General features: G+C 47.8%; 1 protein-coding gene across 1 annotated transcript in view; it reads right to left on the bottom strand.

The window, feature by feature from the left end:
• Positions 1 to 23,372, bottom strand: part of LOC142471447 (uncharacterized) — a 35,044-nt gene that overhangs the window by 10,520 nt on the left and 1,152 nt on the right. Inside the window, exons 2-12 of the mRNA XM_075578249.1 lie at positions 21,922 to 21,999; positions 20,727 to 20,804; positions 17,645 to 17,749; positions 14,403 to 14,447; positions 13,437 to 13,517; positions 12,263 to 12,313; positions 9,571 to 9,726; positions 7,855 to 8,004; positions 5,791 to 5,940; positions 1,311 to 3,428; positions 237 to 971 (exon numbers count right to left, since the gene is read on the bottom strand). Coding sequence (XP_075434364.1) covers positions 237 to 971; positions 1,311 to 3,428; positions 5,791 to 5,940; positions 7,855 to 8,004; positions 9,571 to 9,726; positions 12,263 to 12,313; positions 13,437 to 13,517; positions 14,403 to 14,447; positions 17,645 to 17,749; positions 20,727 to 20,804; positions 21,922 to 21,999 — 3,747 coding nt within the window. The remainder of the gene's footprint in view (positions 1 to 236; positions 972 to 1,310; positions 3,429 to 5,790; positions 5,941 to 7,854; positions 8,005 to 9,570; positions 9,727 to 12,262; positions 12,314 to 13,436; positions 13,518 to 14,402; positions 14,448 to 17,644; positions 17,750 to 20,726; positions 20,805 to 21,921; positions 22,000 to 23,372) is intronic.

Raw genomic sequence — 23,372 nt, 5'->3', positions numbered from 1 at the left:
ATTAGTTGGAACTGGCCCCTAGCCCAGTCCAGGAACCATTAAACCATTCCTTGGTTTCCATTAACCAACAGCCATGAGTTGGTGTCAGGTTCAGTTGGGTGAATTGGTCATGAAGGAGTAGTTAGTGGGGGGTGTTAGTCATGTGGGGGGTGCAGGAAGGGAAAAGCGTACTTTTTGGGGGGTTGAAAAAAGGGCAAATACTGTAAGCACTGACGCCGGGATGATATTCCACTTACGGTTGGTGGCAGTTGACCCTGAGGACTGGGGTGACACGGAGACTGGGGAAGGTCTGTAGGTGCTTGGGGTAGATCCTGTGCTGGTCTCTGTAGTGGTGGGTCCTGTGCTGGTCTCTGCAGTGGTGGGACCTGTGCTGGTCTCTGTAGTGGTGGGACCTGTGCTACTCTCTGTGGTGGTGACTCCGGTGCTGGTCTCTGTAGTGGTGGATCCTGTGCTGGTCTCTGTAGTGGTGGGACTTGTGCTGGTCTCTGTAGTGGTGGGACCTGTGCTGGTCTCTGTAGTGGTGGGACCTGTGCTGGTCTCTGTAGTGGTGGGACCTGTGCTGGTCTCTGAAGTGGTGGGACCTGTGCTTGTCTCTGTAGTGGTGGGACCTGTGCTGGTCTCTGTAGTGGTGGGGCCTGTGCTGGTCTCTGTAGTGGTAACTCCTGTGCTGGTCTCTGTAGTGGTGGGACCTGTGCTGGTCTCTGTAGTGGTGGGACCTATGCTAGTCTCTGAAGTGGTGGGACCTGTGCTTGTCTCTGTAGTGGTGGGACCTGTGCTGGTCTCTGTAGTGGTGGGGCCTGTGCTGGTCTCTGTAGTGGTAACTCCTGTGCTGGTCTCTGTAGTGGTGGGACCTGTGCTGGTCTCTGTAGTGGTGGGACCTGTGGTGGTCTCTGTAATGGTAACTCCGGTGCTGGTCTCTTTAGTGGTGGGACCTGTGCTGGTCTCTGTAGTGGTGGGACCTGTGCTGGTCTCTGTAGTGGTGGGACCTGTGCTGGTCTCTGTAGTGGTGGGACCTGTGCTGGTCTCTGTAGTGGTGGGACCTGTGCTGGTCTCTGTAGTGGTGGGACCTGTGCTGGTCTCTGTAATGGTACCTCCTGTGCTGGTCTCTGTAGTGGTGGGACCTGTGCTGGTCTCTGTAGTGGTGGGGCCTGTGCTGGTCTCTGTAGTGGTGGGACCTGTGCTGGTCTCTGTAGTGGTGGGGCCTGTGCTGGTCTCTGTAGTGGTGGGACGTGTGCTGGTCTCTGTAGTGGTGGGACCTGTGCTGGTCTCTGTAGTGGTGGGACCTGTGCTGGTCTCTGTAGTGGTGGGACCTGTGCTGGTCTCTGTAGTGGTGGGACCTGTGCTGGTCTCTGTAGTGGTGGGACCTGTGCTGGTCTCTGCTGTGGTGGGACCTGTGTTGGTCTCTGTAGTGGTGGGACCTGTGCTGGTCTCTGTAGTGGTGGGACCTGTGCTGGTCTCTGTAGTGGTGGGACCTGTGCTGGTCACTGTAGTGGTAACTCCTGTGCTGGTCTCTGTAGTGGTGGGACCTGTGCTGGTCTCTGTAGTGGTGGGACCTGTGCTGGTCTCTGTAGTGGTGGGACCTGTGCTGGTCTCTGTAGTGGTGGGACCTCTGCTGGTCTCTGTAGTGGTGGGACCTCTGCTGGTCTCTGTAGTGGTGGGACCTGTGCTGGTCTCTGTAGTGGTGGGACCTGTGCTGGTCTCTGTAGTGGTGAGGCCTGTGCTGGTCTCTGTAGTGGTGGGACCTGTGCTGGTCTCTGTAGTGGTGGGACCTGTGCTGGTCACTGTAGTGGTAACTCCTGTGCTGGTCTCTGTAGTGGTGGGACCTGTGCTGGTCTCTGTACTGGTGGGACCTGTGCTGGTCTCTGTAGTGGTGGAAACTGTGCTGGTCTCTGTAGTGGTGGGACCTGTGCTGGTCTCTGTAGTGGTTGGGCCTGTGGTGGTCTCTGTAGTGGTGGGACCTGTGCTGGTCTCTGTAGTGGTGGGACCTCTGCTGGTCTCTGTAGTGGTGGGGCCTGTGCTGGTCACTGTAGTGGTAACTCCTGTGCTGGTCTCTGTAGTGGTGGGACCTCTGCTGGTCTCTGTAGTGGTGGGACCTGTGCTGGTCTCTGTAGTGGTGGGACCTGTGCTGGTCTCTGTAGTGGTGAGGCCTGTGCTGGTCTCTGTAGTGGTGGGACCTGTGCTGGTCTCTGTAATGGTGGGACCTGTGCTGGTCACTGTAGTGGTAACTCCTGTGCTGGTCTCTGTAGTGGTGGGACCTGTGCTGGTCTCTGTAGTGGTTGGGCCTGTGGTGGTCTCTGTAGTGGTGGGACCTGTGCTGGTCTCTGTAGTGGTGGGACCTGTGCTGGTCTCTGTAGTGGTGGGGCCTGTGCTGGTCACTGTAGTGGTAACTCCTGTGCTGGTCTCTGTAGTGGGGGGACCTGTGCTGGTCTCTGTAGTTGTGGGACCTGTGCTGGTCTCTGTAGTGGTGGGACCTGTGTTGGTCTCTGTAGTGGTGGGACCTGTGCTGGTCTCTGTAGTGGTGGGACCTGTGCTGGTCTCTGTAGTGGTGGGACCTGTGCTGGTCTCTGTAGTGGTAGGACCTGTGCTGGTCTCTGTAGTGGTAACACCTGTGCTGGTCTCTGTAGTGGTGGGACCTGTGCTGGTCTCTGTAGTGGTAACTCCTGTACTGGTCTCTGTTGTGGTGACTCCTGTGCTGGTCATAGTAGTGGTGGGGCCTGTACTGGTCTCTGTAGTGGTGGGACCTGTGCTGGACTCTGTAGTGGTGGGGCCTGTGCTGGTCTCTGTAGTGGTGGGACCTGTGCTGGTCTCTGTAGTGGTGGGACCTGTGCTGGTCTCTGTAGTGGTGGGACCTGTGCTGGTCTCTGTAGTGGTGGGACCTGTGCTGGTCTTTGTAGTGGTAACTCCTGTACTGGTCTCTGTTGTGGTGACTCCTGTGCTGGTCCCTGTAGTGGTGGGGCCTGTGCTGGTCTCTGTAGTGGTGGGACCTGTGCTGGTCTCTGTAGTGGTGGGGCCTGTGCTGGTCTCTGTAGTGGTGGGACCTGTGCTGGTCTCTGTAGTGGTGGGACCTGTGCTGGTCTCTGTAGTGGTGGGACCTGTGCTGGTCTCTGTAGTGGTGGGACCTGTGCTGGTCTCTGTAGTGGTGGGACCTGTGCTGGTCTCTGTAGTGGTGGGAGCTGTGCTGGTCACTGTAGTGGTGGATCCTGTGCTGATCTCTGTAGTGGTGGGACCTGTGCTGGTCCCCGTTGTGGTGACTCCTGTGCTGGTCTCTGTAGTGGTGGGACCTGTGCTGGTCTCTGTAGTGGTGGGACCTGTGCTGGTCTCTGTAGTGGTGGGACCTGTGCTGGTCTCTGTAGTGGTGGGACCTGTGCTGGTCTCTGTAGTGGTGACTCCTGTGCTGGTCTCTGTAGTGGTGGGACCTGTGCTGGTCTCTACAGTGGGAAATAACACACAGCATCAGCACTCCCCTAATTGGTGACTAATTACTGTCTCATGCCGCCCGGTGAGATAAGACAGATTGTTAATACAAAATCAATCAAACATATAAACCGACCAAACTAAAATACCCTGTACTATACACAGGCTGTCTTCTAAACCAGTCCTGTTACCAAGACCAAACTGAAATACCCTGTACTATATACAAATACTTTCTCCTAAATTGGTCCCTTTACCGAGACCAAACTGAAATACCCTGTGTAACAGGGGATTTACCCTGTTAAGAAAACTTGCCTCTAATCCAGCAGTGATTAGAGGTGTGAGAAAAAGTCTGCCTCTGAGACAGGAAGTCTGACTCCTTAGCACACCTGTGATCTGAACAAGGAGACAGGCGTCTTGAGCCTGCCAGAAGAGACTGCACGCTGCCAGCAAGACACAGGGGAAAGTTCTTCTAAACCTGGAGAACAAAGAAGACTTCCCCTACAAGAGACAGATAAAATTTTCTTTTCTAAGACTTTTTGTATATCTGCACATATCAAGATATATGTTTGGGGCTGGGAGACATGCTAATCTAAAGGGAGTTGTGGACTGCATAGGTTTAAGTAGAAATACTCCCAAGTGGAACAGAAGCTTTGTTTGACCCCTTATTTGCATACGTTTGGATGTTTTCTTGTGTTAAAGAAACAGGCGCAAGAGGGAGCGCATAAAGGTAGAGGCCAGGTGAGCAGGCCTCAGGACTGCAGTTAAGCAGGCCTCAGGACTGGAGCTGAGCAGGCCTCAGGACTGGAGATGAGCAGGCCTCAGGACTGGAGCTGAGCAGGAAGCAGGACTGGAGTTGAGCAGGGCGCAGGACTGGAGTTGAGCAGGCCTCAGGACTGGAGTTGAGCAGGCCTCAGGACTGGAGTTGAGCAGGCCTCAGGACTGGAGTTGAGCAGGCCTCAGGACTGGAGTTGAGCAGGCCTCAGGACTGGAGATGAGCAGGCCTCAGGACTGCAGTTGAGCAGGCCTCAGGACTGGATCTGAGCAGGCCTAACGACTAGAGTTGAGCAGGCCTCGGGACTGGAGTTGAACAAGCCTCGGGACTGGGGTTGAGCAGGCCTCGGGACTGGAGTTGAGCAGGCCTCAGGACTGGAGATGAGCAGGCCTCGGGACTGGAGTTGAGCAGGCCTCGGGACCAGAGTTGAGCAGGCCTAACGACTAGAGTTGAGCAGGCCTAACGACTAGGAGTTGAGCAGGCCTCAGGACTAGAGCTGAGCAGGCCTCAGGACTGGAGTTGAGCAGGCCTCAGGACTGGAGTTGAGAACGCCTGCTTTATCTGACACACTGATGCTTAGGAGAGCCTCAGATTAACCCTCAAAGCACCACCAGACTGCAACCATTTCTAGCGCGAGTGTCCCCTTAAAGCAGCAAAACTACATTACCCTCTTTTGTTTCTTTTTCTTTTTTTCTTATTTGTATATGTAAAGTATGTGACAATTTCACAGCCTTATCTAAGCTGCTTCTGCTATAAATCTGTAGAAATCCTGATTGCGTGCCTAACAAAATGGCCGCCTTCTAACTCTGTGCTGCAGCCTTTGAAATGCTGCTGCTGATATATAACATTATATTACTAATTGTCACACATTGTTGTTACAACTTTCAGAGTAACAGACCAACTATTGTTTGGAACACAGCAACTCATATGTTTGTGATACTTTGTTGCCAAAGGACACAGCTCAAAAAGGTGTGTGTCAAAGCCAAAATCAAAAGAGGAAGTGGATATGGGGGAAAAAGAAAGAAAATCTTTCGCCCCAAAATTTGGTCTGTCTGTTCAATGGGAAATCCACCAGGAGCACCAGGAGTTTTTATAGTACAAACTTAATCTGTATTTATGTTCCCATGCCTCAGGGGGAACTGAACACTGTGGATGGGGATCTGCTTGTCGGGCGAACCCCCAGACATTCTGGGGGCACTTCTGCTTGTCTGCCTTCCTGTTACTCGGACATTCTCTACTCTGTTTTGGCCATAGTATGGTATCCTCTCTGAAGGGCCACTGACCCGAACTGAAACACAATACAAGGAGGGGCATCATCTATACTATGCTTTGTGGAACGTCTTCCCTACCTCTACTCTCTGAAGCCCCTCTCTTTCTTCCATGCAGGAACTCTCTCCCAGAAACCTCTTCTCCTCTCCTTTACACCTCTGATGACAGTACCTCTGTGTCAACACTGGGTGGAGATTAACATCTAGTCTCACTGTTAACTCCTTGTTTGCTTTAGTAACTAACACCAGTGGGACGGGGGGGGGGGGGAGGGGGAGGTTACACAATCTTAAAATGTTGACATTGCATTGAATCACCCTAAGATGAAAGGAACTCACCAGTACTTGTTGACATTGTGGAGGTCACAGATGATGTTGCAGTTGACTGACTAGTTGTAGGTTGTGTAGTTGTGGTGGATGTGGTTTGTGTTGTTGCCGAACTAGTGATGGTGGCACTGCTTGTAGACGATTCTGTGGTGCTTGGTGTAGCTAAAGAAAAATAAGAACATGAAAATAATATTATGTCCATTTTTGTGCCAGGCTGTGTCAGGTGTTTATTGCATTAGGTTACACACAGGCTAAATAACAGATCCCATTCTACGTATGTGAGACTGTTTGCATTCACATACCTTTGTGTGTTTCCTTCCACTTTTTGGATTTTAAGATTAGGAGGATTGAGTTGTGAGGGAGTTTGGAAGTACCATAGTCCCCCTTGTGGAGGCTTTGGGAATGGGCCTGTAGAAGGAGTTTATAACCCCGAAACGTTGCCCCCCACATCTTCCTGCGCAGATATCCTTCTCTAAGGGTTTCCGTACCCCACCCTCACATAGCCAGTGATATCAAACCATCTTTCCCCCACCAACCCGCCTCCCCTTCAGCTTTTACCTGGATGCACTCACTACCTGTTTTTGCATTTGCATATTGTTGTACTATGTGAATATACAAAAGTGTTTCTAAGCTTCATTATCTTTCTTGTTTTCATTTGGAGTGCTGGGAACACGTGGCGTGTTCTATTGTTTGCTTAGGAGAGATTAGGGGTCTCTTCACTGTTCTCGCGCACCCACAACGTACATATATCTGTACTTAAATTCCACATATGGTAGTGCTGTCTATACAGCATACGCTCTGTACATATTTATGTAGTGACAGACCTCATCATGTTAACTGAGATATCAATCCTACAGTATATAAATCCTGTTCTTTAAAAGGGAATTTACTGAAGAATAGAATCTCCATCCCATAAATTGGAGCAGAGACCCGCTAAAAGTCATATTGTATAAATGGAATATTAGATGAAAGCCCTGTCTTATACATTTAAACATAGGCCCGAAGAAAGGCACTATCAGACTTCAATTGAATAGGTGAAATATACCATGAAAGCTTTGTCCTATAATGTTACTGACCACTGAACTAATGAGAGAGACGTGTTTAATGGGTTAAAGGCTCAGTCCCACATAGGAGCAAAGAGACCTAATGACAGGCACGTGTTTAATGGGTTAAAGGGTCAGTCCCATGTAGGAGCAAAGTGACCTAATGACAGGGACGTGTTTAATGGGTTAAAGGGTCAGTCCCATGTAGGAGCAAAGTGACCTAATGACAGGGACGTGTTTAATGGGTTAAGCAGTGAGCGCCATGTAGAGCCAAATGAAGCTAATGACAGGGACGTGTTAAATGGGTTAAAGGGTCAGAACCACGTAGGACCAAAGTGACTAAGGACAGTGACGTGTTTAATGGGTCCCATATATTGTGCTACCAGAGTAACGCCTTCCAGGGACGTTTACATTATTAAACACTAACTTTCATATACAGTACTATAGGACCAAAGTGACTAACGACAGTGACAGCGTGAGGGACTTTAAGCGGGGAAATCCACCAGGAGCGCCAGGAGTTTTTATTGTACAAACTTAATCTGTATTTATGTTCCCATGCCTCAGGGGGACCTGAACACTGTGGATGGGGATCTGCTTGTCGGGCGACCCCCAGACATCCTGGGGGCACTTCTGCTTGTCTGCCTTCCTGTTACTGGGACATTGTGTACTCTGTTTTGGCCATAGTATGCTATCCTCTCTGAAGGGCCACTGACCCGATCATAAACACAATACAAGGGGGGGCAACATCTATACTATGCTTTGTGGAACATCTTCCCTACCTCTACTCTCTGAAGCCCCTCTCTTTCTTCCATGCAGGAACTCTCTCCCAGAAACCTCTTCTCCTCTCCTTTACACCTCCGATGACAGTACCGCTGTGTCAACACTGGGTGGAGATTAACATCTAGTCTCACTGTTAACTCCTTGTTTACTTTAGTAACTAACACCAGTGGGACGGGGGGGGGGGGAGGGGGAGGTTACACAATCTTAAAATGTTGACATTGCATTGAATCACCCTAAGATGAAAGGAACTCACCAGTACTTGTTGACATTGTGGAGGTCACAGATGATGTTGCAGTTGACTGACTAGTTGTAGGTTGTGTAGTTGTGCTGGATGTGGTCTGTGTTGTTGCCAAACTAGTGACGGTGGCACTGCTTGTAGGCGATTCTGTGGTGCTTGGTGTAGCTAAAGAAAAATGAGAACATGAAAATAATATTATGTCCATTTTTGTGCCAGGCTGTGTCATGTGTTTATTGCATTAGGTTACACACAGGCTAAATAACAGATCCCATTCTATGTGAGACTGTTTGCATTCACTTACCTTTGTGTGTTTCCTTCCACTTTTTGGATTTTAAGATTAGGAGGATTGAGTTGTGAGGGAGTTTGGAAGTACCATAGTCCCCCTTGTGGAGGCTTTGGGAATAGGCCTGTAGAAGGAGTTGATAACCCCGAAACGTTGCCCCCCCACATCTTCCTGCGCAGATATCCTTCTCTAAGGGTTTCCGTACCCCACCCTCACCTAGCCAGTGATATCAAACCATCTTTCCCCCACCAACCCGCCTCCCCTTCAGCTTTTACCTGGATGCACTCACTACCTGTTTTTGCATTTGCATATTGTTGTTGTATGTGAATATACAAAAGTGTTTCTAAGCTTCGTTATTTTTCTTGTTTTCATTTGGAGTGCTGGGAACACGTGGCGTGTTCTATTGTTTGCTTAGGAGAGATTAGGGGTCTCTTCACTGTTCTCGCGCACCCACAACGTACATATATCTGTACTTAAGTTCCACATATGGTAGTGCTGTCTATACAGCATACGCTCTGTACATATTTATGTAGTGACAGACCTCATCATGTTAACTGAGATATCAATCCTACAGTATATAAATCCTGTTCTTTAAAAGGGAATTTACTGAAGAATAGAATCTCCATCCCATAAATTGGAGCAGAGACCCGCTAAAAGTCATATTGTATAAATGGAATATTAGATGAAAGCCCTGTCTTATACATTTAAACATAGGCCCAAAGAAAGGCACTATCAGACATCAATTGAATAGGTGAAATATACCATGAAAGCTTTGTCCTATAATGTTACTGACCACTGAACTAATGAGAGAGACGTGTTTAATGGGTTAAAGGCTCAGTCCCACATAGGAGCAAAGTGACATCATGACAGTGACATGTTTAATGGGTTAAACGGTCATTCCCACGTAGGAGCAAAGAGACTTACAGTAATGACAGGGATGTGTTTAATGGGTTAAAAGGTCAGTCCCACGTAGGAGCAAAGAGACCTAATAACAGGCACGTGTTTAATGGGTTAAAGGTTCAATCCCACATAGGGGCAAAGAGACCGAATGACAAGGACATGTTTAAAGGGTTAAAGGGTCAGTCCCACGTAGGGGCAAAGTGACCCAATGACAGTGAAATGTTTATAAGGTTAAAGGGTCAGTCCCATGTAGGAGCAAAGTGACCTAATGACAGGGACGTGTTTAATGGGTTAAGCAGTGAGCGCCATGTAGAGCCAAATGAAGCTAATGACAGGGACGTGTTAAATGGGTTAAAGGGTCAGAACCACGTAGGACCAAAGTGACTAAGGACAGTGACGTGTTTAATGGGTCCCATATATTGTGCTATCAGAGTAACGACTTCCAGGGACATTTACATTATTAAACACTAACTTTCATATACTGTAGGACCAAAGTGATTAACGACAGTGACAGCGTGTGGGACTTTAATAAAAACGAGAAAACTCACTTGAGCATGGACCACAGTATGGTGGCCGCAAACAGAGTTCCAGTAGCAAATCAGCACAGCTACACGGGCAGGGGGTCGTAATCCTTAATGTGGAGGTTGAAAAACTGGTAGGAGTCATTGTTGTTGTCAATGTTGTGGTCGACTCACTGGTGGTAGCTGGGAAGAAGAATGCAATAAGAATGACAAGACAAGTCTCGTCGTAATCCAGAAGCTCAAGTCGGCGAACGTCACAGAACTGTAGTATTAATAAGAACATAGACAGAAACAAGGCATTGTAATTAATACTGCAATACATGCTATAAAACAGAGTTCTTCAGCCTTTTAGGTCAAAGAATCGGGGGCTTCTTGCGTCAAGGCACAATGGAGGATGGTCTACAGAGAGTAAGAAAGAGATGGCATGAACAGGGCAAAGAAAGACGGACTAGAGACAATGTACAGTCGAGAGATAAGAACGAAGGTAAAGGCAAGATAGTCTAGTGAGATTCTAGAGAAGGTAAGAGGGGGCAAGAGAGGCAAAGTCAAATGTTCCAGAAAAAGTCCAGAGAAGTCTAAATAGGGAAAAAAAGGGACCACTGCAGACAAATAGAAGATTATACGATGAGAGAGAGATACAATACTGAGAGAGAGAGAGAGAGAGAGAGAGAGAGAGAGGTACAATACAGAGAGAGAGGTACAATAGAGAGAGAGAGAGATGTACAATAGAGAGAGAGGTACAATAGAGAGATAGGTACAACAGAGAGAGAGAGGTACAATAGAGAGAGAGAGAGGTACAATAGAGAGAGAGAGGTACAATAGAGAGAGAGAGTACAATAGAGAGAGAGCGAGAGGTACAATAGAGAGAGAGAGAGAGAGAGAGAGGTACAATAGAGGGAGAGAGAGAGAGAGAGGTACAATAGAAAGAGAGAGAGGTACAATAGAGAGAGAGAGGTACAATAGAGAGAGAGAGGTACAATAGAGAGAGAGAGAGAGAGGTACAATAGAGAGAGAGAGAGAGAGAGGTACAATAGAGAGAGAGAGAGGTACAATAGAGAGAGAGAGGTACAATAGAGAGAGAGAGAGGTACAATAGAGAGAGAGAGAGGTACAATAGAGAGAGAGAGAGAGAGAGAGAGAGAGAGAGAGAGGTACAATAGAGAGAGAGGAGCTAGAACAAGAGGTCATTCTCTGAAGCTGGCGGGTGGCAGCTAAGGGGAAATGTGAGGAAGCGCTTCTTCATGGAAAGGGTTGTGGATTCTAGGAATAGCCCCCAGCAGAGGTGGTAACGCTAATACATTAAGGCTGAGTCCCCCATATAGGCCGTAGCGCACGCTACAGTGTGCGCGCCACACACCACAGCCCTCTATGGGGCAGGCCCCAGTGGCCATGTGTGTGGGCGCGCAAAGCGTGATGACGCGTACGCTAGCAGGGAAGACAAGAATGTTGTCAACGTGTCGTGCACAGCCAATCGAATGGCCGATATGCCCCATCGTGGTTGCGCCTTCCGTCGTGGGCCCACCTCCCTCCCCCGCACATCCCCTCACTCCCCTACAGACCACACAACACTGCTTTCAACTGTGCGCACAAAGCCATGGCGCGCATTGTGCAGGTAAGACTGGGGCAATAGCCTAACGGGATTCACACATGCATGGAATAGACATAAGGCTATCCTACATTTGAAAGAAAGCCCCAATGATCAAATATAGATTACATCAGATAGGAGCCTGGGCAGACTAGGTGGCCCAGTGGATCTTCTCTGCCATCAAATTCTATGTTTGAGCCACAAGGGGGAATAGAAGGGATGAGAACTATGGATTATTTTTGAGACCGAACATTAATAAACAAGAGAGACAGAAGACAAGAGGACGAAGGAGTAAAGAGAGGAGAGAGGCGAAGGAGACTATGCTGTTAGCGATTAGAAATATTGAGAGTTGTATCAACAACCCCAAAGCTGGTGAAAGTTGGAAGTCGGTATTATTTTGGATAGAGGTGGAACGTGTTGTATAGAGAGGTAGAGATAGTTATGCCCATACCTCTCTTGCTCAATGGAGGTCAGGTTATGATTAATGAAGGGACTCATGGAGAGTGAGTGAGCATGGGGGTAGTTTAGGTAGCCTTTGGCAGAAAGGAGACAGAGAGGATGTCAGAAGAGGGCGGACCATGGATGGAAATTATAGGTGGGGCACCAAGTTAAAAGAAATAAAAAATGGTGATCGATTCACTAAATATTTCAAGTGCCCCGCTCCGCCGAGAGTGTCAACTATTAATGTTAATAGTATCAAGACAAAAAAAAGTCACGGACTGATGCCTTTTTTATTCTAAAGGACTTTAATAATGAGATTTTAGATTGGCCCCTCCCTCCCAGAGTTTAAGCTCGACCCTCCCCACTTTGCAAGTGATTAGATCTTGCATGCAGCAGGTTGTGACAGATCCATTGTGATCATTCTTCCTCTAATTATATAGGTAAGTAATAATTTTAATCAGTTAGTGTTAGGACCTGCTAGTGGTCATGCCTTGATGTGGCTCGCAGGCTTATAACAATTTGGCCAACGGGTTTAACTAAATGACCCTTTTTCCTAAGATAGATAGGTATTTCACTGTATATTTTTGTTACACCGCATAAATAGTACCATATCAGAGAAGCTGCAGCAGACAATGGTATGCTGATATTCCTCACTAATCCCTCAATTTCAAAATCACCCCCAGTAAGTACTTACCAGTAGTTGGCAGTGAAGTGGTCTTGGTTGTGGTTTGTGTTGTAGTGGTAGCTACGGCAAAGAGAATATTCTTTTATTAAGTGAGTACATACTGTATATAAAATGAGAGAAACATGAAAGATAGAGAAGATAGAGAAGATAGAGGGTTTCATGTGGGGTCAAACAGAATCCAGAGAAAAGAGCAGAGGGGAACAAAAAAGAAAATGCAAGATGCAAGATGGGTTGGAGAGAATCTAGAAAAGCTCCATGGATTTCAAAAGGAAGAAGGGCAACGAGTGAGGGAAAGGTCGGATGATGTGGAGAGATCCAAAGAGATGCGGAAAGGAGGCCAGAGAGGAAAGAGCCAGATGATCCAGGCTGAGGATAAGCTGGAGAGAGTTGGAAAAAGGAAGCGAGAAGGATCTAAAGAGGACAAGTTAAAATACTCTGGAGATATTTCTTTGAAATATCATCAGAGAGGTCAAAGCAAATTTTGTCTGGAATAGAAGAGGAAAGGAGAATAAGGAGAGAGAGGGAGAGAGAGGGAGAGAGAGGGAGAGAGAGGGAGAGAGAGGGAGAGAGAGGGAGAGAGAGGGAGAGAGAGAGAGAGAGGGAGAGAGAGAGAGAGGGAGAGAGAGGGAGAGAGAGGGGCAGAGAGAGGGAGAGAGAGAGGGAGAGAGAGGGAAAACGAGAGAGGAGAGAGGAGGAGAGAGAGAGGAGAGACCATGCATAATACTAAAGGGACAGTGGGAAAAAAGATGGTCATAATGTCAAATTTAAGAATGAAGGGTGAAGGGACCAGAAAAAGGAGAGAGAGGGGGAGGGAGAGGGAGAGGGAGAGGGACGAGAATCCAGAAAGGCAACCAGATAAGATAAGGTCATATAGTCTAGAGATAATTCAAAAAGAATGGGAGGGGGAGACCATAAAGGGCAACTGGAAATTCTCTATAAAAGAGGCAAGAGAAACTAGAGATATTACAGGAGGAATTGAGAGGGGTCTAGAGAGGACAAAGACAGATGTTCTAGAGAAAGAGTGAGAAGAGGCAAGAGGGCAGAGTGAGAAAGCACTTGGTTGTGGTAAGTGTAGGGGCAGACAGAAATGAAGATGCAAACACTTTTGCGATGTCCACTTATTGTTCACGACTTTTGCACCCTCTTCTATCGAGATGGACTTCATGATGTGTCCTGAACTTACGTGCACAGCCACAGGTCTCATCAGGAGGGCACAAACCTATCAGCGCAAGGAGGGGTGGACAGGGGCAGGGGCAGCTTCTGGCTACAACACATAGAGTAGAAGAGAGAGGGCTCATTCGCGACAGCTGTGGAAGAGGAAGCTCAGGAGATACTCAACTCTTCTTGTTGCTTAGAAACCATGACATGACATAGACACCCCCATAGGGGTCTGTATCATGGGAAGCAGGGGGGTCCCCGAACCTAAAATGAATGGGGTTCAGCTCCGGAGACCCCCCTGCTTCAAATCTATGTACAAAAATAATAATAATCCAAAGCGAGAGAGTGTGCGGCTCATGTGAAAGGCGAGTACGGTATTTCTCTCGCCAGCTAATGACCTATCACGTGAAGGATTAACACTGCAGGGTCCCATCCAAGAGCATGGACCCATGGACAACAGGGTGTTTGCACTTCTCTCCGCGACCACAAAGACAGTAAGTCTGGCTACATCTTCACACACACACCTGCTACGTACGCACAGCAAAGAACAGCACAGGAACTGCATATATAGCACCATATCGGAGAAGCTGCAGCACACACACCTGCTACGTACGCACAGCAAAGAACAGCACAGGAACTGCATATATAGCACCATATCGGAGAAGCTGCAGCACACAATAGTTTGCTGATATTCACTAATCCCTCAATGTCCTTATCACCAGTAAATACTTAATAAGAGGGGTTTTTTCTTGCGTAGCGCTGACAGTGTACCCAATGCTGTACATACTGTAGAATTTATTACAGGCACAGGATCATAACGTAGAGCTTACAATCAACGTTCTTGGTGCCTCAGGCACAGGGGGATAAAGTGACTTGCCCAAGGTCACAAGGAGCCGATATTGGAATTGAACCAGGCTCACACTCAGTTTCATTGGTTTCAGAGTCAGCGCTCCTTCAGCCTACTTACTTATCCTTTCTTATCCCTACTTACCAGAAGTAGTAGGTGACGTGGTTGTGGTTTGTGTTGTAGTGGTAGCTAGAGCAAAGAGAAAAGACTGTTACTAAGTGAGTATACATGAAATTATATTTAGTTTGATATTCTGCATTGCAATCTAGATTAGGTCATACTCAGTGACACCTTATACATTGGTAGTTTGGTGGCAGTTAGTCTAACTGGGACCCTGAGGGCAGCAAACTCTGGAGAAGATCCAGAGAAGGCAAATTTAGAGGAGAGGATAGAGAGGGTAGAGAAAGATTATCTAGAAAAAAAAGCCGAGAAGGACAAAGAAGGTCTGGACAGAGTCTAGAAAGCAGACAAGGGTGAGTTCAAATATCCTGACTCTATACTGTTGTAGGGCTTGGAACTATTTTAGAAGTGGCAAATGGGGAGAGGGTTGCTACTCTTCTAGATACCAGGAGGAAAACAAACTCTAGAGAAGAAAACAAGGATTGAAACAAAAGTTCAAGAAAATTGGACATTGTATGTGTTTATATAAGAGAGAAAGAGGGAGAGAGAAAGAGAGAAGGCGAGAGAGGGGGGAGAGAAGAGAGAGGTAGGGGAGTGAGGGGGGAAGGAAAGAGAGAGACTGTTTTGGGTAATGCCGATAACGGCAACCTATAACCTTTATCAGTAAACCCTATCCCCTAATCTTAACCTTAACCCTTAATCCTGAAAACCTCTAACCATAATATTCCTAACCATAACTGCTAACCCCTAACCATGTGACACATTTTCCCATATCGTGCTAAATAGCGATGGCCTAACGGTCTCGGGTAATTGTCCCATTCCTCATGATAGTGGCCTTTCAAAGGCCACGTGAAGATATCCGGGGCGTACACGGCTCAACGAAAGGCCTTCATACAGTAAGAAAGAAAGGGCAACATAGATAGAGATTTACTAAAGAGTTAGCTCGGGGTTGGATGACTAAAAAACAAATATAACTAGTACTATCAGGATGTGTCCCTGGTGGGTCTTGAACCCACGGTCACGTTCCCAGCCTGCAGTTCTGCCTGTCTGCCACCAGGAGTGCTGTTGCCTGCTCTTATTCCTGCGGGGAACTTTCTGAGTCTTCTCAGCTCTTCATCTCCTTCCTTGCGGCAGCCAGCCTCTATAAACCTAGTCTAGAAAGCAGGCAAGGGGGGTTCCAGAAAAGACAAACAAAAGATGTTTCAGAGGAAGTTGAGCGAGAAAAGAACAAAGACAGATGGTCTAGAGACCATGTGGAAGAAAAAAAGGAGAATAGGGAAAATAATGACAAAGCAATGGAGGTAACCAGAATGTATAAAGTAGGATGGTCTACAGAGTCAAAGGGGAATGCAGAGAAGAGGCCAGAAAAGATTATGATAGATTGTTTAAAGAGAGTCTAGAAAAGCTAAATGAATCTCAGAAAGAATAAAGCCAACCAGAATGGACAAAGCTAGAAGCTAGAGAGATTTCAGAGGGAATCGAGAGTATTCTAGAGAAGTCAATAAACGAGTCTGGAGAGAATCCAGAGAGAAGGCATCACAGAGAACCAAGTATTCTTCTCTAGAGAGAAGAGGTAAAAGACAGCGAGAGCAAAACCGGATCTTGTGAAGTGAGAGATTCAAGAATTGAAGGCAGAGGAGAAGAGAGAGCGAGTGGGAAGGAGAGGAGAGGGGCAAGCAAGATGATCTGGAACAATAATATAGAAAAGTAGAGAGGAGATCAAAAGTGATAAAAGCAGATGGCAGGAGGGAAAAAGGCTGAGATGAGGGGGAGGAGTCACATTTTAGTAGTGTCTCCAGTTGTATATATATTATTTTTTTCTGTCGCCTTTTTCACCCACCATAACTTAAAATGTATATGGTAAACCTACCCAGCCTAGAAATATTTCAAGGCAAGTATAAACCAACCTCACACTGATGATACCCATCAAGGTTGAAACATGTCTGTGAGTGGTTTGACTTGCTTAGTTAGTCCCATGCTGTGCTTAAAAGCTGTGTGAACGGCGATGCATCAGCTTAAATGGGCTCCATGTGAGTGGCTATTCCAGGCAAAAGGTGACACATTGTGTGCTCATTTTCATGTCATTTCCCAGAATCCCTTGATGCAGTGGGAGCACTGCATGCTGGGTGATAGTGGGTGAAAGGCAGGGCTGCATGTCATTTCCCATAATCCCTTGCTGCAGTGGGAGCACTGCATGCTGGGTGATAATGGTGAAAGGCGGGGGTGCAGACCTGTCTAAGACATGTGAAGGTGCTCACAAGTGATATTCGTTTTTGGCTACATGCTAACGGTGGAGGTTTTTTGTTGGACAGACATACAGACAGACCCCCTCAATTCTACATTCAAATAAATTAGGGAGAGATGCTGCAGTGTTTTGCTATACGGCAGCAACGGTGCTGGAATATATTACAGCCTATTCAAATAAATGGACTGCAAGATGACTTCCCGTGACAGAAGGTGTCTCGTGGCAGAAGACTGCATATGAGATATGCTTCTCTATCCCAGAAGAGGGTAACCTGCTTTCTACAGCTATGAGCACAAAATGAGAAGTAGAGCTGAAAACTAAGCACACTGTGAAAGATATACTAGCCATCAGCTGGTTTAGCTCACACTGTTAGAGCTGATGCCCAGAATTGCAGAGGTTGTGGTTTCTCAACCTGATGTGTCTGATTCCAGTCATTAGGGGACCGTAGACTTGTAAGTTCAGTATAATTCTTATAGACAGCTTTTTCAGTAAGGGTGGGATGGGACTCATACTTTGCATATCAATCAGCATGTCTCCTCAAAAACTATATTTCATGCATGTGGGTTCAGATTCTTAAAAAAGGATTGTGAATTCCCTCTGCAGATATGTTAACATCCAGAACCTCCAGGATGGTTTTTGAATAATAGAAAAAATATATTTAGTATCGGCATTGATTTTTTTTTGATTTTTTTTAGTACCCAAGCCGCAGATGGATTTTGGGGATCGTATTTGGTCTACAAAATTCAGTAAAATCTGTGAAGTGGTTTCGGACTAGGAGAGGTTCCCACGATGGGCTAGCGTGAGATGATCTGGAGGGCCGAGAGAAGTCAGTGAGACTGCAAAGGGAAGAGATAAGACACCAGAGAGGACAAATAGGTTCTAAGGATAAGAGGGGAAGAGTCAATTCTACATACTCCGATATGGCCGTTCAACAAATCGGAAGGCCACTATAGAGAGTTATTCCAGAAGAAAGATGGTCTAGAACGTGTCTGGAGAGGAGAGAAGGTCAGAGAGATCTTACTTGGGCAGCCGCAGGCTTCTGCAGTACAGAGCTGAAAAATCAGCAGGACAGTGGGGCAGGGTAAGTCACAGGGGCATTTACTGTGATCTGTTTTGGGTTTCCCTCCTGCAAATAGAGAGGAGACAAAATTATACGCAGGGCAGGCAGCGGCAGTGCCAGCCTCCCCCTCACACACACTACTACTACACCATGTTTACACAGCACAGGTACAGCGCGGGCAGCGGCAGTGCCAGCCTCCCCCTCACACACACTAATACACCATGTATACACAGCACAGGTACAGCGCGGGCAGCGGCAGTGCCAGCCTCCCCCTCACACACACTACTACTACACCATGTATACACAGCACAGGTACAGCGCGGGCAGCGGCAGTGCCAGCCTCCCCCTCACACACACTAATACACCATGTATACACAGCACAGGTACAGCGCGGGCAGCGGCAGTGCCAGCCTCCCCCTCACACACACTACTACACCATGTATACACAGCACAGGTACAGCGCGGGCAGCGGCAGTGCCAGCCTCCCCCTCACACACACTCCTAAACCATGTATACACAGCACAGGTACAGCGCAGGCAGCGGCAGTGCCAGCCTCCCCCCCCCTCACACACACTTCTACACCATGTATACACAGAACAGGTACAGCACGGGCAGCGGCAGTGCCAGCCTCCCCCCCTCACACACACTACTACACCATGACATGTATAGACAGCACAGGTACAGTGCGGGCAGCGGCAGTGCCAGACTCCTCCTCACACACACTGCTACTACACCATGTATACACAACACAGGTACAACGCAGCAGCGGCAGTGCCAGTCCCCCCTCACACACACTACTACACCATGTATACACAGCACAGGTACAGCGCGGGCAGTGCCAGCCTCCCCCTCACACACACTACTACACCATGTATACACAATTAGAAAAAAAGAAGAACCGGCGCCACAGTGAATGATGTGACATCCCTTGAAGAAGTACGCGCATGCGTACGAAACGCGTCGGGAAGTTTCCAGTGTTTTTAGTGCTGTTCCATGGTTTGGAGAAGTGTGTATCTGGCGATTTTTAGTCAAGTTAAGCGGTTGACTTTTGAGGACATTGCGGCTCACCAGTGGAGGACTAGTGCTCTAAAGAACGTCCGGTGTGGATCTCCAGCGGACGTGACGTCACATCCGTCCGGAAGTTGTATCACCTGAGGGATTCAGCCTTTCACCCCTGTCACGTGAGGACGCCAGTGAGAGGATCCCGGTCGCCATCTTGGAAGCCCAGCTGCATGTCCCCAGTTCGCTGCTTGTTTTATCTGGCATCTTGTGAGTAGGGTTGTAATTTTGCCCCTCCGGATGCGTGTCTCATTCACCCTCCACCGTATTAAATCAGCATTTCTTTATTAATAGGCCTGTGCTAGTGTTACGTTTCATGTGTGTTTGTCTTGGTTTGTATGTTCTGTTTGTCTTGTGTGTTTAGCCCACCTTTTCACCTCTTAATTTGAGTTACTGCACCATAATTTGTTTTTCTTCTTTTTTTCATATCACATCGTTGACGTGAGCATCCTTGATTACCAACTTTAATAGGACTCCATTTGGACATTACATTTTATTGGTTTGGTTTTCATCATTCACTGTGGCGCCGGTTCTTCTTTTTTTCTAATTGTGCTTTGACTGACTGTACTGTCAGTGTTTACCTGGCTGCCAGTTTTTTAACATATAAGTGTTTTAATTTATATATTAGCGCTGTTTTACACCATTCTTTTTTCTGTTTACCATGTATACACAGCATAGGTACAGTGCAGGCAGAGACAGTGCCAGCCTCCCCCTCACACACACTACTACACCATTTATACACAGCATAGGTACAGTGCAGGCAGCGGCAGTGCCAGCCTCCCCCTCACACCCACTACTACACCATGTATACACAGCACAGGTACAGCGCGGGCAGCGGCAGTGCCAGCCTCCTCCTCACACACACTACTACACCATGTATACACAGCACAGGTACAGCGCGGGCAGCGGCAGTGCCAGCCTCACCCTCACACACACTACTACACCATGTATACACAGCACAGGTACAGCGCGGGCAGCGGCAGTGCCAGCCTCCCCCCTCACACACACTTCTACACCATGTATGTACAGCGCGGGCAGCGGCAGTGCCAGCCTCCCCCTCACACACACTACTACACCATGTATACACAGCATAGGTACAGTGCAGGCAGTGGCAGTGCCAGCCTCCCCCTCATACACCCTACTACACCATGTCAACACAGCACAGGTACAGCGCAGGCAGCGGCAGTGCCAGCCTCCCCCTCACTCACACTACTACACCATGTATACACAGCACAGGTGCAGCGCAGGCAGCGGCAGTGCCAGCCTCATTTTCACATACACTACTACACCATGTATACACAGCACAGGTACAGCGCGGGCAGCGGCAGTGCCAGCCTCATTTTCACATACACTACTATACCATGTATACACAGCACAGGTACAGCGCGGGCAGTGGCCGTGCCAGCCTCATTTTCACACACTACTACACCCTGACATGTATACACAGCACAGGTACAGCGCGGGCAGCGGCAGTGCCAGCCTCCCCCTCACACACTACTACACCCTGACATGTATACACAGCACAGGTACAGCGCGGGCAGCGGCAGTGCCAGCCTCCACCTCACACACACTACTACACCATGGATACACAGCACAGGTACAGCGCGAGCAGTGCCAGCCTCCCCCCTCACACACACACTACTACACCATGTATACACAGCGCAGGTACAGCGCGGGCAGCGGCAGTGCCAGCCTCCCCCTCACACACACACTACTACACCATGACATGTATACACAGCACAGGTACAGTGCGGGCAGCAGCAGTGCCAGCCTCCCCTTCACACACTACTACACCATGTATACACAGCACAGGTACAGTTCGGGCAGCGGCAGTGCCAGCCTCCCCTCACACACACTACTACACCATGTATACACAGCACAGGTACAGCGCAGGCAGTGCCAACCTCCCCTCTCAGACACTACTACACCATGTATACACAGCACAGGTACAGTTCGGGCAGCGGCAGTGCCAGCCTCCCCTCACCTGGGCAGCTGGTACATCTTTGGGGTTGAAAACAGAGTAGACCAATCTGTAAACTGCATTGAAGGACATCTTCTGGTACTGCATAAAACATGACACAGGTATAATTAATATCTAGATAGTAAGTGTGTGACTCCTATACATATTTTTGATCCTTTATGCTGCAATAGGGGGATTTACAGAGCCTGGCACCTCTAGGACTTGCACAGGGGTATACACAGAGCTATGACACCTCTAGGGCTTGCACAGGGGTATACACAGAGCTATAAAACCTCTAGGGCTGGCACAAGGGGATATACAGAGCATGGCACTTCTAGGGTTGGCACAGAGGGATATACAGAGCCTAGCACCTCTAGGGCTGACACAGGGAGATATACAGAGCTTGCACCTCTAGGGTTGGCACAGGGGATATACAGAGCATGGCACCTCTAGGGTTGGCACAGGGATATACAGAGCCTGGCACCTCTAGGACTGGCACAGGGTGATATACAGAGCCTAGCACCTCTAGGGCTGGCACAGGGGGATATACAGAGCCTGGAACCTCCAGGGCTGGCACAGTGGGATATGCAGAGCTTGCACCTCTAGGGTTGGCACAGGGGGATATAAAAAGCCTGGCACCTCTAGGGCTGGCACAGGGGGATATACAGAGCCTGGCACCTCTAGGATTGGCACAGAGGGATATACAGAGCCTGGCACCTCTAGGGCTTGCACAGGGATATACAGAGCCTGGCACCTCTAGGGCTGGCACAGGGGGATATACAGAGCCTGGCACCTCTAGGGCTGGCACAGGGGGATATACAGAGCCTGGCACCTCTAGGGCTGGCACAGAGGGATATACAGAGTCTGGCACCTCTAGGGCTGGCACAGGGGGATATACAGAGACTGGCACAGGGGGATATACAGAGACTGGCAAAGGGGGATATACAGAGACTGGCACAGGGGGATATACAGAGACTGGCACAGAGGGATATACAGAGACTGACACAGGGGGATATACAGAGACTGGCACACGGGGATATACAGAGACTGGCACAGGGGGATATACAGAGACTGGCACAGGGGGATATACAGAGCCTATCACTTCTAATAGGGCAGCTATTTAAAAAAAATAGATAAATTAAGTGACCCAGGCTGGAATCGAACCGGCAAATTTGTATCCGACCATCACCCTTATGCAAGCCTAGCAGGCAGAGCTTACCTGCGCAGTCAGTACAGGAGCTCGGAACTAAGCACATATTCCCGTATTGTATCATACACTGCGACAGCACGACAGGCACTGCAAAAATATATATATTTATATACTGTAATCACAGACGGACAGATAGACAGACAGAAAAATACAGACAGACATATAGATGCGGTAGATACAGACAGATAGACAGATATATACATACAACAGTGTGTGTGTGTGTGTGTGTGTGTGTGTGTGTGTGCGTGCGTGCGTGCGTGCGTGCGTGCGTGCGTGTGTGTGTGTGTGTGTGTGTATATATATATATATATATTAATTAAAGGGATATATGTCATGGTATATATTTTAAATAATAGGTGCTTATCCCAAAGAGCGAGTATATGTAGAGACTCCTTACCAGGCAGACCACGTACAGTATCCTAAGAGCATGCAGCAGGGAAGAGACAGCGCACTCAGTAACTAGATATCCAAAAGTAAATAGTTTGAGCCAGTTTATTATAATACACTTTTGGATATCTAGTTACTGAGTGCGCTGCCTCTTCCCTGCTGCGGGCTCTTAGGATACGCGGTCTGCCTGGTAAGGTCTCTATACATATATATATATATATATATATAAAGCAGAAAATAGCCGTGTTAGTCCAGTTGCGATAGTGCAGAATAAATGAGTTCTTCAGCATTAGGTGATACCTTTTTTTATTGGACTAACAATTTATGTCATAGGACAAACTTCCGAGAGTTTGACCTGAAGAAGAGAGGATAACTCTCGCAAGTTTGTCCTATGACATAAATTGTTAGTCCAAATAAAAAAGGTATCACCTAATACTGAAGAACTCATTTATTCTGCACTATATGTATATATTAAAAATTAACAATTTATTAAAACAAAGTGGGGGTGCAAATGCCCACTTACCAGAAACACAATAAGAACGAGCATAGAGTTATGGATGTCGGCACACTAATAGCGCGGTCCGTGGGTTCCCTGTTGCTGCTACAGCAGCACGTACGTACTACCATGTATGTATACCGTATATACTTTGCTGTGGAGGGGTTTTGTCACATTGTATTACCATAACTTAAAAAATGTGTGGTGAAACCTATCCCATGCCTCATTGTGCAAAGCCGGTATAACCAACCCCACACTGAGGAGACCCATTAAGGTCGAAACGGCTGTCTGTGGGTGGGTTTGCTGGCTGTGCATCTTAACCCTGGCTGTGCAATGCAGCAAGCATAAACTTACAGGTGACCATGTTTTATGGTTTTGAAACAAAACACACACACAATGAGTGTACATTGGTGAGGGTATAAATAGTGATGTGCAATCTATATATTTATACTGTATGAGTACAGATGGTAGTATATTCTATATATGCAGTGAGGGTATACAGTATATAGTAATGTGCAGTGCGATCTGTATGATACTAAATGATACTGTATGAGTCAGGGTGTGTTACAGGCTCCCA

Source organism: Ascaphus truei, chromosome 20 (genome assembly GCF_040206685.1).
Source record: "Ascaphus truei isolate aAscTru1 chromosome 20, aAscTru1.hap1, whole genome shotgun sequence".
NCBI lineage: Eukaryota > Metazoa > Chordata > Amphibia > Anura > Ascaphidae > Ascaphus > Ascaphus truei.
The sequence above is the reverse complement of the archived record's forward strand: the minus strand, read 5'-3'. Positions and strand labels throughout refer to the sequence as shown.